Source organism: Bombus vancouverensis, chromosome 11 (genome assembly GCF_051014615.1).
Source record: "Bombus vancouverensis nearcticus chromosome 11, iyBomVanc1_principal, whole genome shotgun sequence".
Lineage (NCBI taxonomy): Eukaryota > Metazoa > Arthropoda > Insecta > Hymenoptera > Apidae > Bombus > Bombus vancouverensis.
In genome coordinates this window covers 13143379-13159875 of record NC_134921.1, presented here as the reverse complement: position 1 = coordinate 13159875, position 16497 = coordinate 13143379, and the positions used below count along the sequence as shown (strand labels likewise).

The window sequence follows — 16497 nt, the reverse complement described above, 5'->3', positions numbered from 1 at the left end:
TTGATACCGAATTAATAAATTTGTTGTTCCATAAGAATGTTAATTTTAAAAAATATTACTTTGTGATATACAACGTTAAACAAATATTTCTTTAGGCATAAGTGCCTGATAAATGGAATAATCCTTAGCGAAATCAATAAAATTAGTAATCAAATAGCTTTAAGCTGATAAACAGAGCTGGACAATTCTATTTAAATAACAGTTTTATTTAATAGGTAATTTTTTAAATTTTGCTAAAAGCTTTATTAATTAGTTATGAAGCCTCACCGTTTTTCTGTTTCGTTGTTACGTTATAGGTTATAACCATGATACTTTAATTTACGCCTCTTAATATTTCACTTTTTATCTGGTTTCCTATACCGTTTCATCAGGGAGCTATATAGTACGAAAGAAAATTATATTTTATTTGTAAAGGAAATAAAAATGCAACTATTTGTACAAAAGACATTTGATAAAGTTTAACATATAATGTATGTTTTAAAACTTTACAGAATAATCACATACCCATATCCAATTCTTCAAAAATTGATAAAAAGACTCAGCAAAACCGTTGTGCAATTTATTACATTACTCGTTACATCAGATTTCGATCGATCGCTTCAATCGTTTCGAGGATTATGGCTGATCGATATATCACTTACAATTAGCTTTCAAATAATCGCAGTCTCGTGCAAGTTTCTTTGAAGTTCAACTCGTTCATTAAACTTCAAATCATATTTTTTCGATTAGTAATTTTATTATCAGATATATTTCATTATACATTTACAATCTTCGATAAACTTTTACAAATGCAATAAGGTTGACAAGAATACCGAGTTTGCGGATAATTCGAGTTTGTTTTTCTCTACGCTTCTACTCGATACACCATATACACTTACAAAGTACGTATTCGATTAATAAAAACTTTTCTTATAATAGAGCTTCGGGGGCGTAGTGATTGTTCGACGTCGCTTTCCCACTCTGCCTTTTTACTTTGAATTCGATAGAGCCATATTACGGGTTTCTTATTTTTAATTTTAAGTATCTGACACGTTAGAAACGTGAAACTTACCTACACGCTCGATCGCCTAGGGGAATGTAGTACCAGATCGACAAATATCATAAGTAATATAATAAGAATCATTGGACTTCTTGGGGAAAAAATTGTCTCAGCTTCCGTTATTCGATATGCCAATTTTCGAAATTTGTATATAAACATTTATACGTTTTTTAACGTTACGATAAATCAATATGTAAAAAAACAATTATTTTTTAAAGAAAACTAGTTAAAAAAAAATGTGCACATAACACAAAGTATTTCTAATGAACGACGATAAAAGAATATATATCGTACACAACCGTCTAAACACAACAAAATTTGTCACATTCGAAGATCACTGAATATCGATGAGATATTAAATTATTTACCTCAATTTCGCGTCTACTTTCTGCCACTTTATATATATCTATGTCTATGGTTTACAATGACAAGAAACATATGACGCGTTGAGAATTATATTCAAAATGACTGAATTATACCAAGCTGAGCATAATTAATGATTTCTTTTTTATCATACTTTAGGAGCATTGACTGCTCCTTATCATATCACGTTAGGTCTATCGTGGATGAAGAATGTGTTTATTGTACAAATGTTCAGCAAAAATGCACGTTTTACGAATACGATTAACAAGTGATAAAAATATTAAATCAGTACGCAAAGGTAGAAATTTATCTTTATACCCTTACTTCTGTACTGTAGGATTGAAAACAAGCATTAGTACAACTTCTTCGCCTGTGCTTCTTTGTTGTCTCTGCAAACAAAAAGATGATTTAAGTTCGATAAATATGGCTACATCATCTATGTAAGACAAAGTAAATATTTAAAATAAAGCAAATATTTACCGGTACATGCTGTACGCTAGTAAAATTATCATCTGAACTGCCACAAAAAGTAAGAACATCGTTGTTGTTAAACAGCTCGTTGTTGGACAATCTGTTCCACCATTGTTTACTTTAGTGCTTATTTGCGTAATATCTCTTTTTAATGTATTAAGTCCATCTCGCATTTCCGAAATAAGTGAATGATAATCGTATCCCATCGGCTGCACCTATATAATATTCATTTTTAGTTGAAAATATTACTGGAAAACTATCAAAATTAAATGTTAATAAACACCTGAGCGGTAGGACTTCGAGCCTGATTATTAAGAATAAGATCAGTCTTGGAATGCACCTCATTTATATAGGATTCTATTTGTTTTGCTGTACTTATTATATTTTTTTGATTATTTAATACAGTATCGACTTCTTGTCGGCGAATCGTATCAATAAGCTGTATTTGTCCTGGTTGGCCTCCCGCTTGCACACCTACTTATTTTATAGTTGCTAAATTTCCTATTTACATTTATGTTTAATTATCGATAATTCAACAAGACCTTACCACCAACTTGAAGTTGGGATATTAAACTTAAAGATCGCTCTTGTCTTCCAACTATTTCGTCGAGTTTCCTATTAAGTTCGCGCAGCGCATCGAACATTTGACTTTGACCAGAGAAAATTTGTCGCAATTCTCTTTGATTATCAGTTTCAAAATATTCTACAAATTCCTCTTTCTCACGATGTTCGTTTGGATGATCTCTGTCGAATTAAATTATTTTGTGAAAACACACCTTATACTTGAAATATGCTTGTGTAATGTTCTTTACCTCCTATACTCTTCTTTCTGTTGTTCCAATTTTTTCTGGTAATCCATATACTCCTGACTAAGCTTTTGTTGTTCAAGCTCAAGAGATACTTTATGCTCCTCAGTCCTCATCTGACCAGTAAGAAATAGAGAATGTGTTAAGAAATGTGAAACATCATGGTCATCGGCCAAACCACCTTAAATGAAACATTATAGAAAATTGTAATTATATTGAAATAAAGATTAACTTGATATTCTTCTTATAATAAGTACCAGTAGCAGCAGAGACACCAAAGTACCCTCCTTTTGGTAGAACAACATTTTCAACTCGGAAACATATTTCATAATCTTGTTCATTGTTTGTCATACCATTATGGAATAGCACCTTTAATTAAGCATTAAAAATTATATGACAAGTACAATAGCAAATAAGAATAGATATAAATTTATAAATACACTTACTGTTAGAATGTTCTCATAATATTCAATTTTTGCTCTTGTGGCAAATGGCTTATTACGAAAATCTCTTAAGCAACCAGCAGATAGCTGTGTTGTACCATCGCTATATTAAAATCAAGGTAAAGAATCATTCATTGAAAATATTAATTAACACTAAAAACACTAAAAAATATAATAAGAAATGCAATTCACTTAGTATGATCAAAGCTTTCTGTGCCATCATTGAGGACTGCCATGATGTAAGGGTTGTTGTGTTTATTGTCATTGTCAAAGGAGTCGAAAAAAATTCCAAGACCTTTCCATTGATCAGAACTACCAAAGACAGTGCCATTATAAGCACCCTTTTCAGCAGTGTACCAAAAGGCTAAACCATCCGCTCCAATTCTTCCCCTTCCTGTTATTCTGAATATTAATTCAACTTCCCACCAATTAAAGGTAACAGGCTGTTTCACCCATATCGCACCTAAATATTATTTTAAATTCAAATATTATACCACTTTTTATTAATATAAAAGGATTATATTATGTTAACTTCTATTGACCATATGCCCGATATAATAATATTGGATGTCATATAATAACTACCAAGTGGCAGTTTAAAATATCTTTATTTGCATTAAGAAATAATCTTTATTATGATTTAAGAAAATTAAAAATAGAAGTTAATAAAATCAATTTTTCACATACCTTTCTGGCTTCTCAACGATGGAGCAACTCTAACGTTTTCTGCGCTAGCAATTGCATCTGAAATAAAGATGATATTTGTTGTAAATGATAGAACAACAAAAAATTACTTATAAAACAATATATGATGTACCATAAGTTCATGGATATGATAATAAACTTCTATATATCATAACATTGAATTATAAAATTGAATTCCTACGTATAAAAACATATTTCGAACAATTACCTGTGTTTAAATGTTTAGAATAAACTAAATTAGTATTTCAAGTGTAAATAACAACATGTACATGTGTTGTGATTGTTGAAATTTCATCAAATTTTACCAAGTGAATATCATCATTTTAATGCATAAATTCATTCAAGAGCATGAAATTCACTTAAAATTGGAATTTCTAAACAAAATAATAGCGTTTTCCATTTAAATAATCAAAAAGCCGACTATAAGAAAAGAACATACGGCAGTATTTTATAACACGCGTAATTGGTTAGGTTGATACTTTACTTACTTCCTCCGTATTCCCAAAAAGGCACGCTCCCATCTTTTTGTGCGAGATACGGTGGCTTAAACGAGTATTTATATTCGAATTTTCGATGGGGTGTCTCACCGAGAACCGCATAAATTACACAAAATACATGAAAAATTAAAAGCCACCTCACCTCGGCGGCCATCTTCATTTCGACTGTTGAATCGAAAGTAGATTGACCGTAGTCGACTCTGCAACCAGTTAAAACGATTGGTAGTACTCTCTATGAATTCTTCTTTTGATTGGTGTATTACCAATGACGTGTCAATTTTGTAGCCATATTTCGAAGACTTCACCCTCCACTACTGTTGTATTATTTTACTGCTATTATAACTTTTTATTTTCTTATGATATTCGACTTGGTAAAAGGATCACATAGAAGTTTATTAGTTTCCTACCATGAGCCTTATGTTTCTCTGTTGTTTGAGGACGTGTCATAGAGAAACATGGCGTTATAATGAATCAAGTGTCCGGTAGATTTAACAATGAATAAGGAATTTATCAATGAACGTCATTCATCTAGAATTGCACGAATGCAGCTTTTGCAGAGTAAACAGTTTTAAAAATTATTGATAAAACTCTGTGACGATATATGATTCAACTATAGATCCTTTAGACAGTACAAAATAGCATATACATTGAGGAATTTTTTACTAAATGTGTTAAGTACATATATATTTTTAGTATTCTTATTGCACATATTTAATTATGTAAAAATAAAACTGTTATATCATTGTTGCTGATAAAGCGAAAGTTTCGAAATCGCTGATGTATCGCTGATAAAATTTGCTTATCCTTGTATTCGATCGTATCTTTAAATTTTACAAACTTCAATATGTACAATACCAGAGAGAAAATATAATCCCTACGAATATTAACAAGCTTGTTTCAAATATGTATGTAAATAGTTCATGCAGACACAAACGTATAATTTACAAATCTTTCAAATATATTGGAGTATATGTAAGTATATAAAAAACTAAAGCATATTAATATTTCATATGATTATTTTATTGTTTCTATTTTCTGTTTAAGCAAAAAGGTCGATACAATATATGATACGATATGATACAAAAATCAGCTATTTATGTAACTTTTAATATGTACATATCTATTTTTTTCCATGTAGAGAATGATAGGGAATACAAAGCCAAATACATACATTTTCTCAGCTGATTTCAGAACGCAGCTGTTACCAGTTATTCGATGTGTAATCTCTAATAGTGAACGTCCTCTTTTCCATATATCCGTCTCCAATGGAAATACGTTCAAGATGGCGTCGCTCATTGACAACTATGAGCAACAATACGCCGTTTTGACAGCTGACATTACTGCAAAAATTGGTAGAATAAGAACACAAAGCGGCAGTAAGTACGATCAAAACAGAATCATAGTGGTGCTCTTATTGTGGGGCACAAATCGTTGTTTTTAAAGCGAACACTGTCTATCCTCTGGCATTATTAAACAACAATAATCGATACACGTGACGTAATTTACAGATGAGAAAAGGCTGTCCATTCAAGATGTGGATAGGCAGATCGAAGAGGCTCAAGAACTGGTAAAATGAAATATTTATTTTGTTTTCTATTTTAAAATCATTCTAATATATCAAAGTTTCAATTTGCTAAAAAATGCCGAAAGTTTATATTTTCAGTTTTAGGGTTAGAATGAAATTGATTTTTCATTTTTATTTTGCATATGAAAATAAGTAGAATGAAAGGATCATATATTTTAACGACAGTATTTAATCAAAGACCGAATAACTATATAAAGTTTTGATAGTTTCTGTTGTTCTTATGTTTGACCTGTAGCTCGAGCAAATGGAATTGGAGGTTCGTGGGGTGAATGGTGCAGCACGTGATCGCTTGCGCGGTCGAGTAGAGAGTCATAGGGCAGAATTAAAACGATTGACACAAGAATTTCAATCAGCCAAAAAGGCAAAGGATGAAAGTATTGAAATAAGCAGGGAAGATTCATGGGAGAATAATATTACAGAGGACCAGAAAAAAAGATTATTAGATACCTCGGAACAAATAGACCGCACGGGTAGAACTTTACAGAATGGATATCGAATGGTATTAGAAACAGAAGAAATTGGTTCTCAAGTATTGAAGGAACTGCACGAGCAAAGAGAGACGATTCAAAAAGGAAGAGCAAGGGTAAGATATTAGTTTGATCTTATATGTATATATTATATAAATATACATACATATATATAAATTTGTTACTGTTACAATGTTATTATTAATACGATAATATAATTTATTTGTTCTAGTTACGAGATACGGATGCAGAGCTAGGTCGTGGTTCACGTTTACTCTCGGGAATGATGTTTAGAAGTCTTCAACAAAGAATTATTTTAGCAGTAGTGGGATTAACGCTTATAATTGTTGCTTGTATTGTCATGTACTATAGCTTTAAATCTAAAAGCTAAAGATGAAAGTAGAACGAACGTTTTGGTCGGGAGATATTGGTTCAGAAGCCATATTTAATATTCACTCAATTTCAGGTATTATGATTATTGAATACAATGTTTGTTAGGGGATTATTAAATTACACACGAAGGAATGTTATATATCATCCTTTCATTGATCTTTTCACTCATTTGGAGCATTTAGTATCATTATGATTTAAGCCTTCTATGCTCACTAATGTTAATCACAGTTCCGTATGGATTCAATATATATTTAATGTTACCACACAAGAAGAAACGCTTAAATATGACAGAATTACGTCAAACAGTGAGAGAAAAGTTCTAATGTATTATTAATAATTATAAAAAGTTAATCTGTCCAGCGCCATATGTGAACATTGTTCACAGAAACGGAATTTATTAAAATGTTCCCATGTATTTAGAATCATCTTGTAGTACGTTTTTAAGTTGTCCGGTTTTGCAATCTATTTATTACATTAATCTCAAGTTCGTTTTACACATTGCACATATACCCGATTGCATTTTACGGTAATAAATGATTATTCGTTTTTAAATATCCTACTTTGTACTAGATCATAATTCAGAATTCATTTGACTATTGTTATCGATAAAAATATACATCTATAATGTACCGTTAAGTGTGTCATAAAGGCGGTAATAATTTGTATCAAAATACAGGAATAGGGAGACGAAGAAATCTGTAAATACACGCGACAAATATCAAAGGATGACTATAGTCAAGAGAAAACGAGACGCACCTAATAATAACACATTTTATTATAATGTTATCGATTATCTAAATAGCCTAAACGGTGCTTTTCTTCTGCTTTTTTTTTTTTTTGCGCCTCTATGTAATTGTGAAGAAAATGATATAATAAAGTATCGCGGGGTAACAAATATTCGATGGCGGAAGTGATTTCTCTATGAATGCGACGCAAACGTGTCTCGATTTTTCGCGTTGCTGTTCTCGATGCTAAAGAAAACAGAATCAAAGACAATGCTCAGTCTAATCAGTCCAAATGTCGATAGAGATCTTCTATCTGCGGTTTGAAGTAGTCTTTCAACTGAGGTCGTTTCATTTTCAATGTTGGTGTAAGAAGGCCATTTTGTACGGAGAACGGATCCGGATGTAAATAAATGTCTTTCACCTGATATAAACAGAAATGATAGTATTGTATATAACTTTCAAACTGCGTCAATGATAGAAGTTACTTCGAAATTATTTCACTTTACAGTAAAATTTTTATCCTTTAAACGTTACGTGAGCGGTGCGTTTAAAGGTCTTGGATACTTTAGTCGAAAAATATTTTTAATTGTTACGTCGATAAAAAAGACTTTGCTTTTTTGTTTTCCTTTATGCGCGTAAACAAATGAAAGCAAATTAATTTTTTAAGTAAAAATATTGGCAGATTTTTCCCACCTGTTCGAAAGATTTGAGACCGGCTTCTTTTCCCCACGAAAGCATGTCGTCCATGATCAACTGTTTGACTTGCGGATTAGCACATAATACGCTGAGTGTACCTGGTATACCGTTCTCCACCGCCCAACATTTTACAACATCCACGTGTGGTATTACTATTCCTACAACGCAAGATTTTAGGGATTCCCCGTGGAGGAACACTTGATGAACATATTGACTGCGTAAATAAATATTCTCGATTTTCTCTGGAACTATGTACTCTCCTTGCGAAAGCTTGAAGGTGTGTTTCCTTCGATCGATTATTTTAAGTGTTCCGTTCTAGAAAGAAAGAATCGTATTAATTTGATTAATTCAAATAGAAAATATCGAAATAGTAATAAAAGTATAATAGTAGTAATATTCTGTTTGTAACAAAAAATTAATTCGGACTTGCGTTGAACCAGATGTATCATAAGAAATATGTTTAATTATATCGTTTCCTCTTACAGGTAACCACATGCCAACGTCACCGGTATGATGCCAGCCGAATTCATCGATAACTTGAGCGGTTCTTTCGGGATCCTTGAAGTACCCTACGAAAACGTTGGTTCCTTTTACGCACACTTCGCCTTGATTCTTCTTCGCAAAGTATTCCATTTCCGGAACGTCCACCAATTTAATGCAGCAACAAGGGACTGGTGGACCTACATGCTCTGGTACATGATCGCCCTATAATAATAACGCATAAAGGTAGATAAATTCAGATTCTCGCTATTAGATATCGAAAACATTTTTAGCTAATTCTTTAATCGTATTTTTAACATTGTACGTTTTTAAACTGATAATTCATTCGGGCAAATGCTTCGTAATTACTTGAAACATTCGCTGCAAATATTGTTAAGCTGCTGTGTAACGTGCTATGTAAATCGAATAAATCTGCAAATCAACATACGTACGAGAAATATGTAAATTTGGTATTTTTGTACGATTGCAACAATAAGTCTACCAGTTATCAGTTTAAACACTGAAGTAGAAATTATAAATTACGAATATCTTATCTAACTTATATAATTTACATCGAACTGTTCGTTATAACGGAATGTCAGTTACGATACATAGTAAAACCATATTTTACACAAAACGGCTATTTGTTATCGCGAGCTGGGCAATTATTTATTCTATGCCATCACTCGGCATTACGCCGTGTACCGTAGTACGCCGAGTATTTTACAAATGTTCTCTTTTTAACGTAATTTAGACCATAATGACTTTGTACAGAGTGATAGAATATTTGACAGTAGTTGTAGACGCGTATGCATACATATATATTTACACGGTCGATCGTGATGATTTACCAAGTGACGTGATTTACCACGTGCTTTGGCGCGTGGTTGCAACATTTTTTTCTCGCCGGTCTGCCCGACAAGAATATACCTATGCCCGCGTATAAATAATAGCTGGTTTCGTCTAGCCACGTATAATACATCGATACCTGTAAATATGCCAAGAATAGTGACCACGCGTGTCACTTGATCGTTGTTCGATTAAACTCGATCGAAATCGAACGATCTCATCGCGTGTTCACCATTGTTTTCTCGACTTGTCTCCACTCAGAGGCTATCAATTCCAACCAAGAGAAAAAATCAGTTTTAACAAGCGAATTTTCCATCGAAATTAAATTATTATTTATTATTCGCAAATCAAACGCTGCACGAATCCTTTGCGTAAACATCGTATTTTAAATTGACGATAACTTTCGGATAATTTATTTTTTTAACACAAAATGGCTTGCTTTTCTAGTTGGCTGAAATCTGTAACCCGCGATTTATAAGGTCAGCGAGTGCACGAGCGATTTATTTACGGAGCATTTATTGACCGGCTCTTTCGCCGTAGAGATACGGCTATGTATCCGTTTCGAGTTGAAACGTCTGTTAACGTACCCCGTTTATTCCCCTCATTGCATTCCATTCACTACATGTATACGTATAGTATTACTCGAGTAAGAAACGGTTAAACGACAAACGTACTTCGAGGTAACTGCGTGTCTTCGATTGACACGTTCAGCTATGTGCAACACGTGGAATCGGAAGGAAGAGAACTAATTACATATCGTTTAAAAAGGTTTCCGATTTAACAAATTAATACTTTTCACGATAAGACGAATCGTAGATTCAAATAATGGTACCATAAAAAATTACTGGCGTTAAAATTAACTTCTTGTTAACTGTTAGTCTGAATTATCTTGTTTACGTCGAGTCAAATGATACATTTATCTAAATTTCTGTTTCACGTTCCGCGAGCTACCCAAGTAATTAACTAATTAATCTCTTGTTAGAGCGAAACATAGAAATTAATTGTTTCTTTAGCGGGTGTTAAGCGCCGAGTGTCTAGTACCATTAACACCGATCAATGATCGATCGCTTAACGCACGAATTAATCAAGTAAAAAAAAAAAAAATATGGAAAACTTAAAGCGAAATTTGTGCGATACACTTAAGGACGTATAAACATTTACAGCCCAGTGATTAGCGCTTGAACCATTCTAACCTGGACGGTAAGAGTGATCGGTGCACCGCACTCGGTCTGACCATATCCCTCGACGACTATACAGCCGAGAGCGCATCTGGTGAAGGTGAGAACGTTGCCCGCTAATGGAGCAGATCCAACGACCATCAGCCTCAACCTGCCTCCTGTCGATTCCTTGATCTTCGCGAAGGCCAGCTTGTCCCACACGCTGTTGTTCCTGATGATCCCTTTCTTGATCTCTGCCTCCTTCGCCCGCATACCCAGGCTAAATACCAGCCTCTTCAAGCACGAACTCTGAAGTTCAGTTTGGACCTGCAAAATGCCGATTGGTGACTATGCCTGCTATATTTAACGTGGTTGATCGAGCGATCCAGCTTGGTGGTGGACTGTTTTCGCGAAGAACACTGGCAACCGGCGGGTGAACGAGTTACAATAGAGCTCCATTTATATACCCGAAAAGAAATTTTAGATGATGCTCGATCGACACGTTCTTAAAGTGAAACGAGATCTCTCGCTTTTCCATGTCGGAACAGTCGAGCATAGAAATCGTCTTTCTAGAGCTGTCAGCTCTGAAATTCGAGGAGTTTGCTCGAAACGTTAGAGATGGAGAATCGATCTTTTTGATGTCTCTGTACTAATGAGACAGACTTGTTTACCAGGGAGTTCAATTTCTGGCTTGTACGGTTGTTACGGTTTATTCCAAACCTACTTTCGAAATATTTATTTTTGAATCTTAACTGTGCGTGAGTGGACGATTTCCTTGAAGAAAAGCTGTTTACTGGCATCGATGAGTTACGTGATCGCGCGATGATACGCCTTCAGAATGCTCGTTTGGGTAGTTTGTCAGTTTTGTGTAATAGGAGATTTATGGAGTATAGGAGCTTTATATAGATTTTACATCTGTGTTTCCGTTCCATATGGTTCCATATGGTAATTCGAATAATATTCTAATAAATAAATAAATAAAATTTGATTAATATAATATTGAATAATCAACGTATTTTCTATACAACTGTCATCGTCGTTCTTTGGAATCAGAGGAAAACATCGAGCCTATGCTAGTCGATAAAGTGCACTTTCAAGTGTTGCATTAATTTACGGCTCTAAGTAAAATCATGCCATCTGGCTATTTTTGCGAATATATTCGCGCGTAGCACATTCAAGAACAGAATAGAGTTATGCGTTTTTGCACGGATTACGTGTTACGAACGTGTCGAAAGCAGTAATCTTTATACTAGATATTAAAATTATCTCGTTGAAAGATAAATAAGAAAATTGCGATGTCTTTATAAATTCTCGTTAATAGGCTGTATCGCTGTGTCAACTGTCAAGTCTGGTATTAATCGTAGCGGTAGCGGATTTTTGCTGAATCTAATATTCGAGAAATTTTGTGCTAAATTTTATATCCATTCTTGCTCCAATTATTATTATTGTATTTCGATTTCATCGAATTTGTGAAACGAGAGAAAATATGTGTACATATTCATTCACATCGCGAATTTGATACGTAGATTTATTATGAAAGCATAAAATGCACGAATTCCATTCATTCGGGATATCAGGGTCACGGTAGAAGATGGAACTGCCTCTCCACCTGTTTCGTCGCGCTATCCCTGTCATCCTCGATCTGGTTCTGCCAGTACTGTCTCAAAATGTATTACGTAACATTGACCTTAATAAAATGCGACTTTATATTCTTACGTGTGCACTTCGTGTCGATGTACTATCGCGAAAATATTTTCGTTTTTAAAGCGCAAAAATCTTCCTAGAAAAATATATATGGAATTAAAATCTGCAATCGATTATTCTTGTGTTATCGAAACTCTTTTAATTTCATTCGTAATAGCAACGAGACGAATAGGATCCTATCCGGCGTAATTTGTTTTCAAAAAGATTTGTAATGTTTGGAAGTGAACGAAGGTAATAAATCTTTGCTAACAATGTTTAAGTTTCCATAAATCATCGAATGCTAAACTTTAAAAAAATAAGCTTACCATTAAATAAGAATCGTTTAAAACGAAAGAATCATTTAAAATATTATCTGCTGATTCATACGTTTCTCATAAGTCTCTTGATCCTCGTAGACTTATACTCGATAGACCAAGAACCATACATTTACAACTAAAAGACCACTTTCTGTCAAAGAATATGTAAAGCGAAACTTGCTAATCCCGTTTGATTAATCGGAAGCTGAAGGGATATCCATAAATCGTCCAAGTAGTTGCAAACGGAATATAAATCGATGTATCTTTTAACAAAAAATTTTTCCTAGACCATCGATGATCTCGGATAGCTACGATACCAGTCGTCAAATATATGTATATTCTAAATTTCCTAAAACGCAGCTTTTTTCGCAAAGATTTAAGACACTCGTAAAACGAGTACATTTTCTCGCGACATGGAATACGTTAATCGTCCATCGATCTGAAAATAGACAAGGAAAGAGGGTTTATTATTTCGACCGTGAGCAGAGATACGTGTACGTAGAAGACATTCGCGCGAAACAAACACATCTGGATAATTTCGCTAATGCAACTGTCCATCAAACTCGAATGTAGCCGAGGCGACTCGTGATATTCGTCAAACTATTTTTAGCCACCGGTACAAGGGGAAATTCATTAAGCGTTTCACAAGATGACCGATCTTGTCTGCCGATAAATTGTCCGGGAATAAATTACTTAGCGCGTATTCTTGCACTCCGACACCTTCGTCAAGGGTAAAAATATCACTTCACTCGTAAATCGCTACTCGTTGGAGACGAACGAGTCACGAATTCCACGACTTCCGTGGGACGCGATTTCCTACGCCCTACGGGTTATCCGTCCTTGCATCTCGATGAGCACACTCTAAAATATCTTTTTCGATTCTCCGGTAACTTTGATCGCCAAGAATACCACTTGAACACTCGCCACTACCACCCAAATGGTAAACACGGAATAGAAATTTTCTAAACACATCCGCGTCAAGTATTTTGTTTAGATAATTGTATTTACGGCTAGCGGAACTTTTCGTTTAGTGCTATTTTCGACCAAGTGCGTGGAAAAGTGTTTTACGAACGTTTGGAAAAGAAATATCAGAAGGGAGGCACAAGGTTTCGTGGTAAGTAGTAATAAACATAAATTAATCTCTTCTTCGAACAGTTACACCTGTCTCAGGATATTTTAAGTTATAAGTTACTAAATCACTGTTTTATTTGCGTAATTGTTTTTACTTGTTTGATTTATGAATATAATTACGAAGGCGAAGCGCAAGTGCGCGTTTTTCACTAACGATCTGAATATTGGTTATTTCGAAAATCAACTTCCATTTCAACCACACCGGTAATTACCGTGCTGGTTTCGTGGCAAATTGCGCGAACAAAACTAGAAACAATGGATTCGGTGTATATTTACCAGCGTCAGGTGGTAGCAGAATAAGTTGGAAACAAACAGGTACGAGGTGATTGGGAAATGGGTAAATTTCGTAAGTGGTTGTGCTCACCTTGTCGTACATTCGATTCAACAGTCTCGGCACCGCTGGCATCACGGTAGGCCTCAAGGCTTTCATATCCTCGGGCAACCTTTTGATGTCACCGCTGTAGAAACCCACGGACGCGCCCACCATGTACATGCCGTTCTCGCAGCACCGTTCCAACATGTGTGCCAGGGGCAAAAAGCTGATCATCGTATCCTTGTACGAGGGCCTGTGCTCGCCTAATTGTATCAAAACCGCGCTTATACTCGCCATCACGTTCTGATGCGTCAACATCACGCCTTTCGGATTGCCCGTGGTCCCGGACGTATAGCATATGGTGCACAGATCCGTCGTCTTGGGCGGAACTTCCGGATGATTTTTTTGGGCACCGATACGTTCTACTTCCTCGAACTTGAACAACTCGACGCCGCGGTTCTTCGCCCTCTGGTTCGTCGCTTGTTTCGTCTCTTTTATCACCACCATTTTCCTTAGACATCTGAAATGAAAGACAGTTATCCGATCGGTCGAGTCTAGTCAGGGGATAAGCGAGATTCGGCTTTGTTTGCACGAACTTCTGGATGTACTTTATATCGATCGTGAAAATCTAGTCTAGTTTATTACGTTAAATCGAAATTGCGGTAAAAAGTCACGTTGGTTTAGCGTGCCAAGATGTCTCAGGACATTGCACGGAAACGTTTAAATTTGTTTGCGATACCACGCGAGATTTGTAAATCGTGTCGCGCGTCGATGCTGTAAAAAATGCGTTTATATCGATTCGTGGCATACTGCCACTGCAACAACCCAACTATCACGCTCTCGAGTGATCGGAATTGTAACTTGTATCACTGTCTGGTCGAAAACACGTTGAAACGTTCCGTCTTCGATTCTTTTAACGCAAGAGGCTTACGTTCGATAAAATTACGCTTCTCGAACAAATTCCGACAAAGGGCACGTACCTCGGCGCCTTGTCGAGCAGCAAATTGCACTTGCTGTCGTTCTCGCAGACGACTAAATTGATCTCAGCCTGGTTAATGATAAAGGCACAGGCATCAGGGCCCAGTGTGTCGTACAAAGGCACTACTACCAACGAGTACGTGTAGCAAGCCTGCTCGGCGAGGATCCATTCCGGACAGTTCTGACTGTAGAGACCCACGAGTGCGTGCGATCCTGGCATCAGCCCCAAAGACACTAAGCCAGAACCGAAATTCTTCGCCCTGAGCAGGGTCTCGTTGTAATGTAGCCACTGGTACGGTTTGTTTGGTCCATCCCGCCAGCCAAGACAGGGTCCGTTGTCTGTGTGTCAAGAAGACCAGCTAACGAATAATAACCACGTACGTCCGGAAGAGGTCGCGCGTATTTACGAAAATGAGAATTTGTCAAGTCACGCGTCTATCGAAATTGTAGTCCCGTGTGACGAGATAGACGCGAAAACGAGACCATTCGCGTGTTAACGATTCGCAAACCAAGCTGGGATGAGTTCAAACTTACTGGACTCCTTGGCGCCTTTGCGGAAACCATCGTACAGAGTCCTTGTATCCTCGTACAAGAAGCTCACGAACTTTCCCTCCTTGCTGTCCTTATAAAACCTCGACACTTTGATCAGGTCAGTACCCTGCAAAACACACACGTTTGCGCACGTGAAATCCGACGTATGTTTTTCATCGTTATATAACGGAATGCCAAGTGCAAATCTAAGAATATCGGATACGTCGTGCGACGGGGATATTGCATGGCACGTAGACGCAATGGGGTGGTACGTCCAAGTATCGACCCGCCCTCGAGATCACGAAACCCCTACAATGGAAAGCGACCGTCGCTCGAGCTTCGTTCTCCTGCTTTTCCTTCCACCATTCTTCTACCGCCTTTGCGACGATTCGACGTCGCCAAGTCGCTTGTGCAACAAGTCTGCCCACCTACACACGCGCGTGCTTCGACATCGGACAGGCTGGCCCGTGGATTTCATCAGAACCTTCTATGGCCTAATGCGTATCGGCCATTTGTTGAGGGGATAAACCAGGAGAAACGGTTTTGTATCGCGGTTATCTGTTCACGATTTTCTAAGATCTAACTTAGCATGCCGTCAGGTGGTCCCGAAGATGGTGAAGAACGAAAGTTAATGGGACGGTTTGAACAGGGAACCGATCGAATCGGAGAACTAAGAAAACACTCCACCTTGACTGTGTCGGACTGATCGCTGATGTCGATCGGTGGTCGAAGAGGCGGAGGGGAGAAACAACTGGACGTCATAATCTCGAGACGATCGATGAACGCTGCACAGAGAAAGCGCGCTGCACGAGCGGCCACGGGCCGACGTCCTGCTCCTTTTCAGCTGAAGATCTTGCCCGGGATACGC

At 36.3% G+C, this 16497-nt stretch overlaps 3 protein-coding genes across 4 annotated transcripts; 1 reads left to right on the top strand and 2 right to left on the bottom strand.

Annotated features, from left to right (window-relative positions):
* Positions 1-447: 447 nt before the first annotated feature.
* Positions 448-5620, bottom strand: ergic53 (lectin, mannose binding protein ergic53). 2 transcript variants are annotated; one of them, XM_033330180.2, is made up of 11 exons: positions 5496-5620; positions 4316-4524; positions 3810-3866; positions 3315-3585; positions 3126-3225; positions 2937-3048; positions 2686-2860; positions 2421-2617; positions 2157-2350; positions 1883-2088; positions 448-1791 (listed from the first exon to the last, which is right to left on the bottom strand). In XM_033330180.2, the coding sequence occupies exons 1-11, from the start codon at positions 5618-5620 to the stop codon at positions 1755-1757; spliced, it is 1683 nt and encodes a 560-aa protein (XP_033186071.1). In that variant the 3' UTR covers positions 448-1754. The 2 variants fall into 2 exon arrangements, with proteins under 2 accessions (XP_033186071.1, XP_033186072.1); XM_033330181.2 differs by having other exon boundaries at positions 2157-2347.
* On the top strand, positions 5566-7666 carry Vti1a (Vesicle transport through interaction with t-SNAREs 1a). Its single transcript, XM_076622853.1, has 4 exons — positions 5566-5700; positions 5833-5891; positions 6145-6492; positions 6609-7666. Exons 1-4 carry the CDS (start codon positions 5607-5609, stop codon positions 6765-6767), a joined length of 660 nt encoding a protein of 219 aa, XP_076478968.1. The 5' UTR covers positions 5566-5606; the 3' UTR covers positions 6768-7666.
* Positions 7523-16451, bottom strand: LOC117154834 (long-chain-fatty-acid--CoA ligase 1). Its single transcript, XM_033330178.2, has 8 exons — positions 16317-16451; positions 15633-15756; positions 15101-15437; positions 14172-14640; positions 10713-11003; positions 8674-8895; positions 8188-8505; positions 7523-7915 (listed from the first exon to the last, which is right to left on the bottom strand). The coding sequence occupies exons 1-8, from the start codon at positions 16389-16391 to the stop codon at positions 7778-7780; spliced, it is 1974 nt and encodes a 657-aa protein (XP_033186069.1). The 5' UTR covers positions 16392-16451; the 3' UTR covers positions 7523-7777.
* Positions 16452-16497: the final 46 nt, after the last annotated feature.

Excerpts from the sequence above, each read along its gene's own strand:
- LOC117154834 (XM_033330178.2), bottom strand. The coding sequence starts at position 16,391 with ATGACGTCCAGTTGTTTCTCCCCTCCGCCTCTTCGACCACCGATCGAC. Across the intron at positions 15,438-15,632 it reads CAAAGGCGCCAAGGAGTCCA|ACAACGGACCCTGTCTTGGC; the intron begins GTAAGTTTGAAC and ends CTTGACACACAG. Across the intron at positions 11,004-14,171 it reads TGAATCGAATGTACGACAAG|GTCCAAACTGAACTTCAGAG; the intron begins GTGAGCACAACC and ends GGCATTTTGCAG.
- Vti1a (XM_076622853.1), top strand. The coding sequence starts at position 5,607 with ATGGCGTCGCTCATTGACAACTATGAGCAACAATACGCCGTTTTGACA. Across the intron at positions 5,701-5,832 it reads AATAAGAACACAAAGCGGCA|ATGAGAAAAGGCTGTCCATT; the intron begins GTAAGTACGATC and ends CGTAATTTACAG. Across the intron at positions 5,892-6,144 it reads TCGAAGAGGCTCAAGAACTG|CTCGAGCAAATGGAATTGGA; the intron begins GTAAAATGAAAT and ends TTTGACCTGTAG.
- ergic53 (XM_033330180.2), bottom strand. The coding sequence starts at position 5,620 with ATGAGCGACGCCATCTTGAACGTATTTCCATTGGAGACGGATATATGG. Across the intron at positions 4,525-5,495 it reads CTGAAATCAGCTGAGAAAAT|AGTCGACTACGGTCAATCTA; the intron begins GTATGTATTTGG and ends AACTGGTTGCAG. Across the intron at positions 2,618-2,685 it reads CAGAAAGAAGAGTATAGGAG|AGATCATCCAAACGAACATC; the intron begins GTAAAGAACATT and ends TTAATTCGACAG.